The 18,069-nt window shown below is 34.3% G+C and overlaps 1 protein-coding gene across 3 annotated transcripts in view; it reads right to left on the reverse strand.

Annotated features, from left to right (window-relative positions):
* Positions 1-18,069, reverse strand: part of LOC134741383 (very long chain fatty acid elongase 4-like) — a 98,418-nt gene that overhangs the window by 14,736 nt on the left and 65,613 nt on the right. For 2 of the 3 annotated variants that reach the window (XM_063674147.1, XM_063674145.1), the window contains exon 2: positions 3,091-3,185. In XM_063674147.1, the coding sequence (XP_063530217.1) occupies positions 3,091-3,172 (82 nt within the window). In that variant the 5' untranslated portion in view covers positions 3,173-3,185. Of the gene's footprint in view, positions 1-3,090; positions 3,186-13,429; positions 13,544-18,069 lie in introns of those variants that run through there. The other variant, XM_063674146.1, reaches the window with a different exon arrangement.

Below are 18,069 nucleotides of genomic sequence, written 5' to 3' on the forward strand. Positions count from 1 at the left end.
TTCCAATTGAAAATAGTTTAAAATTTCATTGAAGTAATAATAGGGATGGTGACAATTTTTTAGAACTGTTTTCATTTTATAGATAGACACGTAATTATTGCAAAAAATATTATTTATTCATTAATTATTAATAAAAAATCAACTTTAATTAATTTTTTTTTTATCCTTGGTACAATGCCTCAAGGGCCTATTTTAGATTTAAGCTAGTTATTAATTTCGTTTACGTAGTACCACTGTATATATCTTGTATGTAAATAAATGTTTTTTTGATATGGCAAAAAAAAAAATTAATTTAGTGTTTAAATTTCACGCAAAAATGCTGAAATCTGTCACGTGATCTTGATGACGTAACGATGTGATAAACAAACTGCTGTCAGTGCCAGAGGACCAGCAGGTTTGACAACTTGTCTGTGTCTGTGCGTGTTTCTCACACCGTGACGTCACGCGCTCCGATTTGCGTTTGCGGTCACGTGATGCTGGGCATTATTTTAAATACTTTTAATTAATTTATTACGCATATTTACACTTACAAAATATGATTTTCAGCATTCTAATATTCCCTGTTATGGTAAAAACATAACATTTTATATATTCGCGATTCGTGTCAACATCCCTATTATTAGATTACTACGGATAGGACCGTGGGTCTTACGAGGCTAAGTAATTTTTCATCACATTTGGTCGAAAAAATCTTATTTCATGCAGGTATACTGAAGGGTAAAGGCCTATATTGTCTCCGCGGGAGTAATGGATATGAAAAAAAAAGTTAGGTATAACTCCCTCGGGACCTCCCTACAAACCAAGTAGGTTGTAAGTAAAATACTTTGCTTAAAGTCAAGGTATAGGAGTTTTACTTTTAAAATACTGACGTTTATAATTTAATATTAATATTATTATTTAATATTTTTGTTTTTGTTTGTGTTAGCCGTAAATAGATGTCATATATTAAAGAAAAAGTGTCAATAAATGATAATATGGCGGACGAATGTTTGAAATGGCACCGTATTTATTAATAATTTTCTCTTAAAATTTAGTTTTTTCTTCCCAAGTGTGATAATTGTGTGTAACTCCGGGAGTAAGAATATTGTAAACTCGAGTCCTTAATTACAGACTTCATTGCAATATCTCGCTTAGCTCCCTCGTTGCACAATGTATTATAATGTACTACCGTAAAATGGGGTGAGTGGGTTTCGCGGGCAGAGTTGGGTTATGAATGGGGAGAGAAGGTTTGAAAGGGGGGTGAGATGGGTTTTTAGGGCTACTGCTACAAAAATAATGTATTCCAATTTAAATGGAGCTATAGTAATCCTTATAATAAAAAAAACGATCCAACAATCTTCCAAAATCACCTTTGTATGAAAAACCATCTCACCCCAATTACGAGGGACTACGGCGTGAGGTGGTTTTTCCTGTTTATCGTCAAAGTTAATGGAACTACCCAAAATAAAATAAAAACTAAAATACAACCGTCCGGAACACTTATTATATACACCATTCAGTTTGCATATGTAAAAATAAAATGCTATCGAGGTTTGAATGTCAGTTTAGCTCCTACTCACCCCATTTTACGGTACATATTATTTTAAACTACTAATACGCGCACTAAGCGCAGTTATGTCACATGAATTGGTTTAGTCATACATTTATATTACCTGGGCAAACGAATAACGCTGCGTAATACGCAGGCGAACACGCGTGGCGCGTGGTGAATCAATCCTTTGATACTTATAGAAGTGTCCTACGTGGGCGATCTCGCTGCAAACGCGAACGCCGTGGGCCCGCCGCTTCGCGCCGCGCCGATTCACGTTCGCGAGTTGTTCGCTTACGTAAGACGCAGCGTAAGTACTTACCACCAGTAACCAGTGTAGTGTGAAAAATCACAGCAAATAACTATAAATAAAATTTCCATTATCTCAATCGCACGTCAATTTGTTACGAGATGCAATTTTTTTATCCGGTCAATAGACCGTTTACATAAAAACGCAAATGTCAAAAACCGCAGACCATCAAGCGAGTTATATAAGACATCTTACTAAGATTCTACTATCAGAAGGGTGCTAAGTGCGCTTGTATTTCGTAATAATACGTCATTTTGGGTTTGCGGTTGCCAAGTGAAAGTGGTCATTAGACGCAGCTTCCGTTTGACGTAACAATCTCGAGAACTGGATATTCCCATCACAAAACATTATTTATGGATGTATCAAAATAATTATTATGTCAGAGTTTTGGTACATAGTTGCAGCGGTTCTCGAGGTCACCCGTTAACTAGTACCTGGGCGAATCAACTTTAAGACCGACATTTTTCACGTCGCTGGCGTTACCAAAAATGTCCCTGGAGTTACCAAGAAATCACGTTTCCAACTTAATATTTGTTGAAATTTTAGGCCTATTAGAGCAAATCGCTTGTTTTAACTTAAGTAATGTAGTTATAATGTATATGGGAAATTTTCGATTGAAGTTTAAAATAATGTCGTGGACAAATTAGTGTCGACCAGACAGGAACTGCTATAAGAAGCAATGTTATACAATAATTTGTCAATGTCGTAGGTTTTTTAAGGTTTTTTGATCATTAATGCTACTACTAGTAAGTATGATAGAGAAATAAGTATATAAGCTTATTAGAGTCACTCCATAAATAGGTAAAATATTATGTTTTAAGCGAGTTTTGCGAAAACTTATTTTTAATAAGATTTTAAGATTAATAAAGTATTATGTTTTAAACCATTTTAAAACTCATTGATAACAATATCTAGCATACCTCCCATACTACTTATTATATAGCCATGTACGGAGTGAGTATAAGGGACAGTCGCTTTTTGATAAAATTATTCAAAAAGTTTTATTGGGATATTTTACTTTTAACTATAAAATACAAAAAGTTGGTTCTATTTTCTGGTGCTACCTATCACGACCATACAAATGAGAGCATTTTGAAAGTTAATTATAAGAGAAAATATTTTTTTCTAATGATTTACCTATGGTACTTAAATTATTTTTACGGTAAATTTAATACCTACAGTTTATTTTTTACAGCAATGTTTAGCCATCGGATATGTGTATTTAAATAATGAATTAACTTACGAAACTTACCCGACAATGATAGTGTCCATAGGTAGTAATCGTAGGAGTCTTTCAAAACACTCTGCGTCGAATTTAATATTTGCGTCGTCATTTTGAAATGTGATCTGTAACAAACACAAAAAAAAATATTAAAAATAATAAAATAAAATTATACAATAAAACTATTTTCAAGCAATGATATACGCGAAAAAGCTACGCCGATGAAAAAATTGTTGTATTGTTTAACTAGCCTTTATGAACCGATTTTGCATGTACAACCCAGCCTTAAACTTTATACTTTATTATGGTACATTATTTTTGTATGTGGGTATTTTGGCACATTGTAGCCTTTTTTTCTTCATTCACTCGTTGACCACGAAGGCTGTAAAGGGTTCGAAAAGTCGGGATGTAGTATAAATTCAATATACCTACGCGATATAATCCGTTTACATAGTTTTATTTCATGAGTAACTATCGCGGTAACCGAAGACAGTATTCTTAAAAATAATATTTACTCGTCTTTAATCAACGGGAAAATACAGAATACAAGAAAATTACTTTCAGCGTTTTTAAAAATTCATCCCCCAAGGTGGTGAAAAAGGGGTTAAAAGGTTGTATGGAGATCAAAGTTTTTTGTGAGTGCGAGACTTGAATCTTTGTATATTATTAGAATACAAGAAAATTAATTTCAGCGTTTTTAAAAAATCATCCCTTAAAGGGGTAAAAAAGGGGTTGAAAGTTTGTATAGGGTTCTAATCTTATTTTAAGGTAGGAATTTAAAACTTCGTAAAAAGGTATTTCATTAAAAGGAAAGAAAACTAATTTCAGCGTTTTTGAAAATTCATCCCTTAAGGTGGTAAAAAAAGGAGGTGAAAGTTTGTATGGAGGTCAAACATTTTTTTGAGTGCAGAACTTGAATCTTTATATAATTATAATCGTTGTGCCTACGATGACTGGTCACCACAAAAGTACCCAATACCCTACTCAGAAGCCGAAGGGCTTCTCGCTGCAGAGGAAATACTGGGGCCGCCTCAACATAATCCGCTCAGGTCATGGCAGGTGCAATTATATGCGACACAAATGGCTATGGATAGAGAGCCCATTGTGACTGCTGCCTTGAAGAGCAAACTACCCAGCACATTGTTGAACGATGCCAAAAGAGACGTTTCCAAGGCAGCCCGGAGGACCTCTATATACCTACCAATCTGACACGACGCTATCGGTTGGCTGCGTTGGATGTCGACTTATAATAAGTTATAATATTAGCATATATACTGCCTACAATATTACGCCATACGCTTAAATAATTAAATATAAAGGCATATTATTAGAATAGTAGAAAAGTAATTTCAGCGTTTTTAAAAATTCATCCCCTAAAGTGGTTAAGGAAAAAAGGGGGAAAGGTGGGTTGAAAGTTTGTAGGGGTCCTAATTTCATTTTAAGCTAGGTACTTGAAACTTTGTAAAAATATATTTAATTGAAAGACAATAAAACTAATTTCAGTATTTTTGAAAATTCATCCCCCGGGTGGTAGGGTTAAAGTTTGTATGGAGATCTAACATTTTTATGGCATTTGTATGCTAGGAACTTGAAAATGAAAATGAAAAAAATGTAAAAGGGCATTACCTATATTAAAATAGACGATACTGATTTCCTCGTTTTTGAAAAGTTTGTATTAATAAAGTTTGCATCGGAAGCGAACATTTTTAGGGTTCCGTACCCGAAGGGTAAAAACGGGACCCTATTACTAAGACTCCGCTGTCCGTCTGTCCGTCTTTGATATTCGTCTGTGACGTCGAATGACATTGTAAAGATTGCTTCACAATGGTTACCTACCAGAACTCCAGTACCGATCATATAGGCTTTATCACTTTAAGGTGTTAAATAAACTAAATGTGAAACTTCTGTGCCGAAAGTAGGACACTACAATTGATATAAGTAGGTAGTTATATGCGCGTATTAGTTGCCTTCGTGAAGCAAGTTGCCGAAACTTCTTCTCCAAACAGGTTTTTATGTAATCTTTGATTAACTACTCATCCACAATGGATTGAAACGGCAAACATTGAAAAATCCAAGTTTGTCTACAGTCAGCATCAGAAGTTGCTAAGCGGGTCAGGTGTTCAAAATGATTTTGACGCGACTTTATTGTTACGAGAATAAGAGCGTGTCAAGGTAATTTTGAACACCTCACCCGCTTAGCAAGTTCTGCTGCTGACTGTACATTTCTATAGCTCTTGTTACGTTAAAATAATAGAGGTATAAATAATAATTAATCAACGAACTAGAAGAAGTCTGACTAGAGTTCAAAAACCGACCAAGTGCAAGTCGGACTCGCGCACGAAGGGGAACCCATTACGCAATAACGGCAAAAAAATCACGTTTGTTTTATGGGAGGCCCACTTAAATATTTATTTTATTTAGTATTTGCTGTTAAGCGGCAACAAAAATACACCATCTGCGAATATTTCAACTGTCTAGCTATTACGGTGACAGAGAGACAGACAGACGGACAGACGGACAGACGGACAGACGGACAGTGGAGTCTTAGTAATAGGGTCCGGTCCCGTGCTAACAGCGTTCTTAGGCGTACAGCGCACAGTTTGACAACGCCAATTATTGATATGTTTTTGTCAATAGTGAGAAATTGTGTATTCAAATCAGTGGACAAGGTATTTATGGAGAAGGGATAACTGACAGTGATATCTGTCAGATAAGTGTCAGTCATACGCGCCGTTTATCGAAGTCAAAAAATTATCGAGTTTCATCTATACAAAATTATATGGATCCCGTTGTTTGACATAATTATTGAAAGTCATAATGTAGCGATTGTCAGATTATCATTAATCATAATTCTGAAACCGTTAACATTTAAGGATTTTCGTAAGGTTCTCCTATTTTATGGTAATCCTGAAAAGTTACGCGTTTCTGAGATAACCAAAATTATAACTAACGAAAATTCGGACAACATACATTATGACTTAAAACTTTATGGGAAACAATAGAGACCCAATATTATATTCCGTCGCTGGATGTTGCGGATTGAAAATCGAAGTTAGGCCTGATGGGTTGCTAGAAATATCGAAATTTGAAAATTGTTTAACTGTGTCCCGTCACGTCAGTCGAATGATGCAAGTGGAAGACACGGTGTTTTTTATAAACTCCGTTAATTTCGGGGTATGGCTAAATACATTTAACAAAACTAAATGGCTTAGTTAATTTTCAATTTCTGGAGTTTAAAATATTATTTGCCTCCGACGCCTTAAATACCATCAACACTATTATGTTTAATATAAAACGGTCATCTATTGTACCGGCACTTCGTCTCTCGATGGTCATTCACAGAAGTGAAAGTGACAGCGAGACGAAAAATACATAGATACGTTTGTGTGAAAGAGAAAGCTTCTGTCCTATAACACGTACCGTTTCTTTGAGAAGAGTTTCCGTATTGAGCGTAAGCGTAGCCTTTCTGTAGCGTCAGCATTAAAATATTCTCATAAATTGTACATAGTCTTTTTTCTATGCTAGCTATATTTACTGGGTCGGTTTTTTTGTCTAGAAGTCTTCTAGAAATCGATTTATGACGACTATTATCCACACAAATATATGAGATAACAAGCGCGAAAGTGGTGGGGGTAGTTGCTGTGACGTCATAAAGTCGGCAGTATAAAGTTTTTTACTTTTTTCTTTTAAACACACCATGTGGGGTACCAAATGAAAGGGCTTTGTGAGTAGATCACAAATATATAACATACTGTAACAGTTTCACTACTTGGTCTAATAAATCATTAGCAAACCTTCAAAAATTTCACAATCCACAGTTGACTTTGAACTGCTCTAACTCGTTTAAAGTCATCTCATATATTTGTATTCAGGACAAGAATATGAATGTACTGATATCAAATATACCCATGTCCGAGACGGCATAAGCGAAAAGTAACCTAAGAAAGCCTATTCGGCCACCCTACTAATTTTGGGAGGTGAATGTATAGGTCATACTGAGCAACTTTTAATATAGTACCAACCCCGAAATCGCAAAATTAAATTTGGCTTATATTTATAAAGTTAAGATGTCGGTTTTCTATATTAGAAGAGCCAATATTTTTTTCGTATAATATACGATTACATTGGAAGCATAATTTACCCACACTGTGCTGTTTCAGTGGAATACCCTATTTGCTCCGGTTGTGGAATGCTTCCCTAGCTGTCTAGAGTGTCTAGGTTTCATTAATATAACATCTATATTATAGGGTTTCTCGGAACATGAACGTGCAGGTTTTCCAAAAGTTGGAAACGGCTGTGTTGGAAACTACTATAATAGCAAGGCCCATAGACGTCAGAAGAAGAGTTATTAGTCACCTACGCGGTATAAAAAACAATGCGCTTTTATCCGGAAATTTTATTTTTCTCTTTTTATCTCTCTTTGTGGGTTAGCACAACTGTAAAGAATGTGTAGGTAGGCATCTGCTTTCTCTCCAGTTCAATCAAACTAGGAAAAAGGTACTTTTTATGTTTAATTACTAAACGCAATAAAAATTAAACAAAATCCTAGATAAAATATTGGCCCAAGAAAATCTTACATATAAATATTTTTTTGCATACTGTACAATGATTTAACAGATATAGAAAGCAAAGAGTGACTTAAAATTGCATGCCTATATTGAATAAACCGTTATGTTTTTTGTGATCTCAACAGAACTATTCAAATGTGGCACAAATTTTAGAAACCAATTGTACCGTCACCCAAATCTAAAGTCAAAGGGCACTCAAAGACACACAAAGCCAACATGGAGCCACGAGCATATCAATTGACCAGTTTATCGAGCCTAACCCCCAACCCCCACCCTCTGTCCCCCACCCCGATCCCCCCACTTTACTTATCTTCATCCAACATTTACCGACCTCATATCCATTTAAATCCTGTAATTCCGACTGAAAATTATCCATTGACAGGCATGAGTAAACGTAAACGCTCTTACAAAATGGCAACACATCGTGACGTCACTGTGTCACTTTGCTTAAAAGCCGTTTCGATGTATGGAAAACAAGGAAATTGCGATTATGTCGTTGAAATGTTGCGTTTATGTATATTGTTGCAGTACAAAATATTTTTAAATAAAATGTAAGGAATCGAATGGTACCGTTATTTTTTTCCTATTTAAAATTAAAATTCGAAACAGGTTTGCATTTGTTTTATTATTCCCATATATTTTTTAAGTTCAATTTATTGTGATAAATTTGCTCATTTTCTATCTACTTAACTATATAGATTTAGTTATAAAATTCCCCCCTATTAGCTATGAATGGTTTGTCTTTATCTGTCATTTTGACTTATGTATTTGTATGAAAGGGATAAAACATAATTTTTAACTAATTCGGGCTCGTAAAGTTTTATGAATAGGGGGGTAATTGTGTTGGAAATGTTGCGTGTCTGCGAAAAGTACCATAGATAGTTTATTGATGATCAGCTCATGATTACCTTAAAAACAGGGGCCGAATATTCCCCGAATGGTTTTGAGAAAAGGCAGGCATTTTTTTTTTGTTTTGTTACTTTTGTTCGGCTGCCGTGCCCCCAGACAAGAAGTTATTAATGGAATCCATTACAATCTAATTATGTATGTACAATCTAGTTATGTATGTATATATCAGATGTTTCGCAGACTCATATTCTAGCTCCTCCCTCATCTACTTCAAAATTTTATAATAGCTCTTTTACCTTCCGGGCTCTTCGGCTGTGGAATGCTTTACCAGTAAAATTAAGATTAGCTAAATCTCTCCCCATTTAAAAATTGAAACTATCCTTTCTATCTCTGCCTTATGTTGCCATTTTATATATTTTATATATGTAAGTATAAATATATATTATATATATCTATATGTATTGTTTATTTATTTGTGTGTTAGGTTTTGTTTTAATACTTATATGTATAAGTAGTAATTGTAGTATGTGTGTTTGTGTTTAATAGTCTCCATATTAACCTCCTTGCACTACCTGTTGACTTCTGTATGAGTTCTACATTTCCTGCTACCCAAAGATTGTCTGGAAAAGATCGTGTTTTAGCCATAAGACCGCCTGATATTACCTGGTTCTATTTTTCTTTAAAAATTCTTTGTAGTTTTACATGTATGTAAATATTTTCATAACAATTTATATTTAATATGTATGTAAAATGTATAACTTTGGTGTAATAAAGAATATTTATGTAAACACTTTATTGTACATAGATAGATTACAAACACAATAAAAACAAAAATGAACCTAAAATGTACAAAGGCGAAAGGTCAATTATTTAGGGAATAATAGGTATTTATTTTTTGGGGAATCGTAAGATTTCAGCGGATTTTTTTATAGAGCTGTAATGAGATCCACTCTAGTCCTTTTGTCAATAATATTCTAGTAGTCTAGACTTTTGATATAGGCAATGATATTCATTAACAGATGAAAGAAACAAAAAGTACCTAATATTAGGACGGTTTTGTAAAAAACATTTATTGTACATTAAAATATATGTATTATATTTAAATATATATATATGTATTTGCGACTTAATGTCCACGTAATGTCTTCACTTTATTATACAGGGTGAAAATTTAAAATGGGGCACTGACGTTTTTTGATTCCAATTGCTTCCATTTCTATTCAGGATCAAAAACTTCTTAGAGACCAACCTAGGTTAGTATACTAAACAAGCCAGAACGTAAAAAATTATATTTTATATTAAAAATAAATAAATAAACTTTTCATCGCATTTATTCGTGATAAACTATAACATACAAAACTTAACTATAACATACTATAACATACAAACTTTTTTACTCCAGTTAGTCCAATGGTTGACTGGCAGATAATGCTTTAAGACATCAAGTCCGTCATTACTTTTCTTTTTTGTTAAATTGTGCAATAAAGTTCAAATAGATAAAAAAGATCTAAGTTAGCAGTAGTAAGAAATTAGGTTCGACAAAGTCGGTTTTGCGATGTTCTAAACACGTCTAATCTGAAAAATCTGCTCGATGCGTACACATCATGTCGCAGCAATATAATATATATGAGCTTTCGTCTTGTGATAAAAGTGAGTTTTATGACCCGCGTTGTTACGCGGTGTTGTGATCTTACAGCTAATTGGTAAGCACACAATATTTGAAAGAGTGTTACGTAGGTACAGATTAAGGTTTTAAACAAAATAAAATTCAGATTTATTACGCATATTATCTAATATCTCATATATCAGAAGCTAATTATAATAGACATCGGCATCACACGGCAAAGTGAAAGTTTATAAATTATTATTTTGATCACGGTTGTTCTTAAATGTTGCGAAATTAAGTAGAAAGTTTAGAAATTAATATTTTGATCACGGTTGTCCTTAAAAGTTCCGAGATTACGGAGTGTTATAAAGATAGATCATCATTCGCTTGCCCTTGTCCCATTCACTTGGAGTCGGCGCAGCATGTCTTTTTCTTCCATACATCTCTGTCACCCGTCATCTCATCATTCACTTGCGTTAGTTTCATATCATCTTTCACACAGTCCATCCACCTTTTCCTCGGTTTTCCTCTCCTCGTACTTCCCTCCACATTCATTCTTAATACCTTTCTCGTCACATGACTTTCATCCCTCCGCATCACATGCCCGTACCATGCTAGGCGATTTGCCCTTACTTTTTCTGTTATGGGTGCAACTTTCAGGCTTCAGGCTCAACCTTAACATTCTCATCTCCGCTACATGCAATCTCTTTTCATCCTTCACCTTTAGGGCCCAACACTGATCCATACATGACGATAAAGATAGATAATTTTAAGAAAAAAAACCGACTTCAATGGGGGATGCCGCTGAAAGTTCACTTATTGTTGATGGTGCACTCTTAGATTCCAGACAATGAAATAAAAAATACACCATATTTTGCCTAATTAATTAGAAAAGGAGGTAAAACCCACTTTTCTAGTAGCATTTCGTTTTTGTAAGGGTCGCAGTTCTAACCTAACCTACTTTTCTGATAGCATTTCTTTTCTGTAAGGGTCACAGCTCTAACCTAACCTACTTTTCTGATAGCAGTTCTGTTCTGAGAGAATCGCAGTTCAAAAAAACCTAACCCACTTTTCTAGTAGCATTTCCGGGTCCGACTCTGGGTCCGGATCCGAGTCCGGGTCCATGTTCGGCTGTCCGGGTCCAAGTTTGGGTCTGGGTCCATAAGGAAGAGAACAAATCGCCAAACGTGAACTATGTGTCATTGAAGAGTTCCATTCTGATCATCATCAGCAGTTCTACTTCATCAAATGTCATTTTTTTAATGTAAATGCTGGATTTGTTGATGAAAATACAAAAATCACTATATGTATGCCTTTCACATTTGAGGAGTTCCCTCGGTTCCTCGTGGGTCTCATCATCAGAACTGCTTTTTGACAAAAACGGGACCAATCTGTATGTACCTATATATACTTACAATCAAAAAAAGGAGTTTCAAGATCGGTCCAGAAATGACGGAGTTATGGAGTAACAAACATTAAAAAAAAACATGCAACCGAATTGAGAACCTCCTCCTTTGAAATCTTGAAATCGGTTAAAAATAGATCCTATTTTATAAAATTATCAATAATATCGTCGATTCTCCATATCTCCTAAGTAACATATCACTTAAGTGCTCCGGCCTACGTACTCGCTCCAAAAACACTCTCAATAATTTTTCAAAAATCGCTTTGTCATAAGAGCTTCTTCCACCCATAATATTATAATTATATTTTATAGCCATACTGACTGAATTTTCGTAGTGGTTAAATATGTAAATAAAGTTTCATTACTTCTATTTCATTTTGTGCATATTTTTACTCATAAGTCTTGGTATATTACTGGAAACTTCACTGGCTTATGATCCACATTGTAACCTTATGTATAAATAATGCTGTATGTTTTCCTTAATAATGAAAACAAAAAAAAAAAAAAAAGTCTATTGATAATAAACATAATGAAAATAAATTTGAATTTTGTATATTGGGCGTTGCTATAACTTTAAACAGTGAAAAAGTTGTTATGATTATGACTTAGGTCTTCTCAGACTTATATTGACCGGGATATAGACCGTGATTACCTTTTGTATTATTTGTGAGCTCCCGATATTTAATATAAGTCTAGTGAAACTAACCGTGAATCATTCAAAACTATAGGTCTTCTCAGTGACATACATGGGTCACCACCTACGGATGATCACTGACAAGGGCGACATGCATCGCAAATACCCTGTACTACCAAGGGCACGAGCCCTCCCTGAAAACGGACTACAGAGTCAGCATGTCCCAGGGATAATTGAGCTGTATTTTGGTTTAGTTATTTACATTGGTTCTGTCGCATAAACAAAATAAATTGATACGCGTAGCTAAAAAAAATATAGCCATAAAAATAATACTATGCGCATAAATAATAAAAAAATTCAGTGTTACCCGCTTATATACGAGAACCCTAAAAAATCGGCCAAGTGTGAGTCGGACTCACGTTCCAAGGGTTCCGTACATTACACAATTTAAACAATGTATGCTTTATGTGAAACATGAGTGAAATGTCTTTAAAAAACCCGTAGGGGTCAGATCAAAAACTAAGTAATTAAGTCCTATTTTAGACTTTTAGACCCATGTGTGGTCATTTTTTGCCTATTTTCTTGAATAACTTTTAAATTATTTATCCTAAAATTATAAAAAAAAAATATATTTGAGATTCACACAATGAGTTCTTTCATTTAATATATAACACGATATAGTTTGAAAAACTTTATTTTTTAATTTTCTCATTTACCCCCCCAAAAGTGGCCCCCATGTTTAAAATTCATTTGTTTACGTTACATGTCCGTCTTTGGGTCACAAACTTACATATGTATACCAAATTTTAACTTAATTGGTCCAGTAGTTTCAGAGAAAATAGGCTGTGACAGACGGACAGACAGACAGACAGACAGACGCACGAGTGATCTTACAAGGGTTCCGTTTTTTCCTTTTGAGGTACGGAACCCTAAAAAGTAAAGCCTTACACACAAATGTGACGTTTTCAACCAACAGGTACGACATTGTCACAAATTATATTAATTTGTGCTTTGGTCTAGCTAGTCTGTTTTTGCACTGATTAGTACTACCCACGATTTCTAGTATTTGCAAATATGTAAGCAAACCCATAAATCGTTTAGTCATATGGTTGATTAGTATAGAAGTCCGTTAATTATTCTGTTTTTATTTTGTTAAATAAATAAATAAAAGGTTTCAATCGACTGGGTGTTAATCACTCCATCGATAAACCGATCGAATTAGTGATTTCCAAAATTAAATATTAAAAGCACAAAAATACCTCTACACGCATTAAATACAATTTAAATATTACTATTCCGGAACTTACCTTAAAGTTTAATAACCGAAACACTCACTTCACTGTTCGAATTCAAATTTGGAACACGATTGGCGCAGCGTCCGCGCCGCTACAAGTTCCTCCCACAGACTGCGCGAACGCACGCCTTACCGCGAAAAATCTAAACTTGCTGCCAGCATCTTTTACTTCCCGAAATTCGTAGGCATCAATTATGTAGGTTTATTTGTGCAAAAAATATCTCTCTTCTCTAGCGCAGCAGGACTACTATTATAACTTTTTAAATTAACTCTTCAAAAGTAGGCCGTTATAAAATCACTCGCATGCATTACGGAAGTTCATCAATCCATCATTATAAACCCACACAAATTGTATAAAGCGATTGAAAATAATTACCTAGTGGTAAATTTTGCATGATACAATTTGTGTAGGTAGTTTGTAAGAAATTATCAGGTAAAATTAGGTACATAACATTCCCGGTTTTCATCCCTATTCACCCTGGTAGACAGTATCAGCTTTTGTCATGATGTAAATTGTGAGAAAAAACCCGACTCCACCATGATAAGATTTATTATCGTGTGCTTAATAATATCATAATCATAATCATTTGTTTTTGCATGTTGTCACTTCTAACATCGGGAAATGAATCAAATATCATAACACAGTGGAACCTCGATAAGGCGAAATCCTCGTTAACACGAAATAAAGCCCTTCCCTTCCCTTGAAAGCCCAAAACCTGCATAACTCGAAATATTTAACCTCATTAAGACGAAGTAACCTACAATTCCCTTCACTCTGCCGTGTCACGCGCAACTCATGTAACTTTAAAAGTTGAGTTTCGGGATAATTACGTTTAAAATTTTAATGATTCAAATGCTGTTATCGTTGACGGTTCATCGTAATTTATTTTCTATTTTTATAACTTATGTACATGTCGGAAATATGGCCACAGAATAGGGGCTTTATTTTTTTTTCGCATAATTGAATAGTTTTCATTTTATTCGAGTTAAAGAGTTCCACATGACCAACTCTTCTATACTATACTGGTCACAGGAAGTCATGTAAGTCAAGTTACATGACATACGCGTGATCAGACATGGCACGTATTACTTTACCAGATAAGTTTCCTGACTTATTTTCTCTGCATTTGAAAATACTATTGTACCTGAATCTTGTACAGACACACTTAAACGTTTTTACGACATTTGTAGGTTTTTAAAGTTATTTGGCACGATTCATGTTAGTATGTAAAACAAAATGTAAGATTAAAATTGCTTATTGACTCATTAATTTGTTATTTAACATGTAAATTCTCTTAGATAGTTTCAGTTGGCTTGGCTGTATGACAAGGAAAGAATAAAACGGACAGACTTGACCTTGATCTTGACTATTGGCAGTTTTAGAACAAAAAGGTCGAAAAGAGGTAGGGGGCGAAGTGCGCCTGCCGTGTAAGTGCGCCTACCTTTAAAATCTATAGAAATAAATTGCATCATTAGTTTAAAAGAAAACAGTCCAGTAATTACATATTTTATTTTTATTTAAATCCGTTTCAAGTATGTAAAAAAAAACTGGCCAAGTGCGAGTCGGACTCGCGTTCCAAGGGTTCCGTATATTACACAATTTAAACAATGTATTTTTTATGTGAAACGTGAGTGAAATGTCTTTAAAAAAACCCGTAGGGGTCGGATCAAAAACTAAGTAATTAAGTCCGACTCACGCTTGAATGCAATTTCTAATAGGTTTTCCTGTAATCTATAGGTAAAGATCTATTTTGCTAATGTTTTTAAAATTTTAGACCCAGTAGTTTCGGAGATAAAAGGGTCTAATAGTCATTTTTTGCCTATTTTCTTGAATAACTTCTAAATTGTTTATCTTAAAATTATGAAAAATATATATTAAAGTTTCTCACAATGAGCTCTTTCATTTGATATATAACACGATATAGTTTGAAAAACTTTATTTTTTAATTTTTTCATTTACCCCCCAAGAGTGGCCCCCATGTTTAAAATTCATTTGTTTGCGTTACATGTCCGTCTTTGGGTCACAAACTTACATATGTATACCAAATTTCAACTTAATTGGTCCAGTAGTTTCGGAGAAAATAGGCTGTGACAGACGGACAGACAGACAGACAGACTATACTGACGTAATTTTCATTTACAACAGTTGTTATTTCAAGTTTGACAATACTAAAGTTTCAGTAATTTAGAGTTGTATATGTATAACGTTATTAATGTATGTGATAGTTAGCTTCAGGCCCGCCCAAATTAAGTGGAAGTAACTTAACATAGCAAAAATTTGTTTTCTTAATTTAATTATAAAGTTTTGTTTTATTGATGAAATAATGGCATGTAAGGGTAAAAGATGTGCAATTTAATATTAAAATAATATAAATCTTTTTTTAAATTAAATTTCAAAGGGCATAGTCGATATCCAGGTCGACTCTCACCTCACCTCACCTCAGGTGAGGTATACTCTCATTCGATATGTAATAACTACTTGAAGAGTAATAAGGATAGACATATACAATACAATAATCTTAGTAAGATAGCGCCTCGTCAATAAAAAAACACTTCCAAGATGTTTCAATTATCAAGTCCTGACATCTGACATGTATTAAGGCAGCATACTCGTACTAGTATCTGTTGAAATTCAACCACAATTTGTTTTATGATTTGATTAGACAGACATATCGAAGACTACCTACATTGCTAATCTTCCTAATAATTATTTTGTCGCTATGTCACAAGACTCACAATTATCATAAACAACATATTATAGTTATATTTATGTAGTTAGGTACCTATTTTATTTTTCCGCTCAGTGTTCGGCGTGTTTCTTTTGTTTGTACTTTCCTGTCTTAAAGTAAATGTTTGCCCAAATGTTCGAAAACACTACCAATACGAAGTTAAGAAAGGTTAGGTGTTAGTCACGAGGTTTCCCGTATAAACATAAAGTTACTCAACCTCAAGTCTTCATTATATTACGTTAGGTAACTACAGAGTCTAAGACATATTAACGTAACGTAACGTAGCAACGTAAAATCCGATTTTCCTGTACCCGTACACTCAAAACTAATATGTTAGTACGAGCGAGCATTCACCCGTGCGTATAAGTCAGTGCCTAGCTGATGGTAGCCGTACTGGCCGATGTCATATTCACAAAAGTAAAATTACTTAAAGTATATGAATAGTTATTTTCATTTCTCATGCTCTGAAAGAGGGTCGTTGTTGTTCTAAAAGGTGTGCAGAAAATGATACGTGTCTGCACTAGAGCATTTTACGTTCGTAGTACGATTTTTTAATTTTTTTTAGGATAAGCAATTGAAATTTTAGTTTAAATGGATTTGTTATACATTTTCCATTCTGATATTAGACTGTCCATTCCATAAATAACGATACTTTTGCATAAATTGTTAACTGAAAGTACCCTTAAAAAAACCACCACCATACCATACCATACCATAAAAATGTATGTCATGTCTTAAAGAAAACACAATTCGAAATGAAAAGTAGAGTGTTTAACTCGGGTGAAAGGCATCATTTCAGCCTCGGACTATTGGCGCTCTCACTGCGTTCGAGCGCCAAAATACCTCGGCAAAAATGAGTGCCTTTCATCCCTTGGTTAACAATCTACTATTACGATACAAGTGCGGAAAAGAGGAAATTCGAAACGAGTGGCGATAAATTAAAACACGACCGCAGGGAGTATTTAAATCGACACGAGTTGCGAATTACCTATTCGCACGTGTATCGTACAACGTTTTACAGTACATATGGCCCTTTAAACTTTCGACATATGCACGAAAAGTGCTATTTGACGCACTAGTGCGAGAAAGTAGCACTATATGTACTGTAATAGTACATCTCGATGCTAGTGCGGAAAGTATGTAATGACATTTCCGCACGTGTATCGAACGACGTTTTTTAATACAGTTGCGAAAAAATAAAAAAAGCAACAAGGAAGGAATAGAATTCGGAACTTTTATATTATTAATTATGTGACATCATTGAGGTGTTTTTCTTCTAGCTTTTATTCGACTAGAATAGATTTTGTTATTATTATTGAACCCACTTCAATGAAAGTTTTTTTTTCAAATGCTTGTTCTATAAAACAGAAATAATTGTAAATATTAAAACATTGTACTATTATTACCTAAATATCGTTATTTACGATTATTAGTGTATCGTATATTTATAAAAACAATATCTAATGTTGCCTTTGGAAACTTAAAACATTATTGCAGTAAGAAAATACGCCTCTTCTTTGATAGGCGTTCCGTTCCATTCAGACAATTTATTATCGCCAAACGTGAACTATGTGTCATTGAAGAGTTCCATTCTGATCATCATCAGCAGTTCTACTTCATCAAATGTCATTTTTTTAATGTAAATGCTGGATTTGTTGATGAAAATACAAAAATCACTATATGTATGCCTTTCACATTTGAGGAGTTCCCTCGGTTCCTCGTGGGTCTCATCATCAGAACTGCTTTTTGACAAAAACGGGACCAATCTGTATGTACCTATATATACTTACAATCAAAAAAAGGAGTTTCAAGATCGGTCCAGAAATGACGGAGTTATGGAGTAACAAACATTAAAAAAAAACATGCAACCGAATTGAGAACCTCCTCCTTTGAAATCTTGAAATCGGTTAAAAATAGATCCTAT

The sequence above is a fragment of the Cydia strobilella genome, chromosome 5, assembly GCF_947568885.1.
Source record: "Cydia strobilella chromosome 5, ilCydStro3.1, whole genome shotgun sequence".
Taxonomy (NCBI): Eukaryota; Metazoa; Arthropoda; class Insecta; order Lepidoptera; family Tortricidae; genus Cydia; species Cydia strobilella.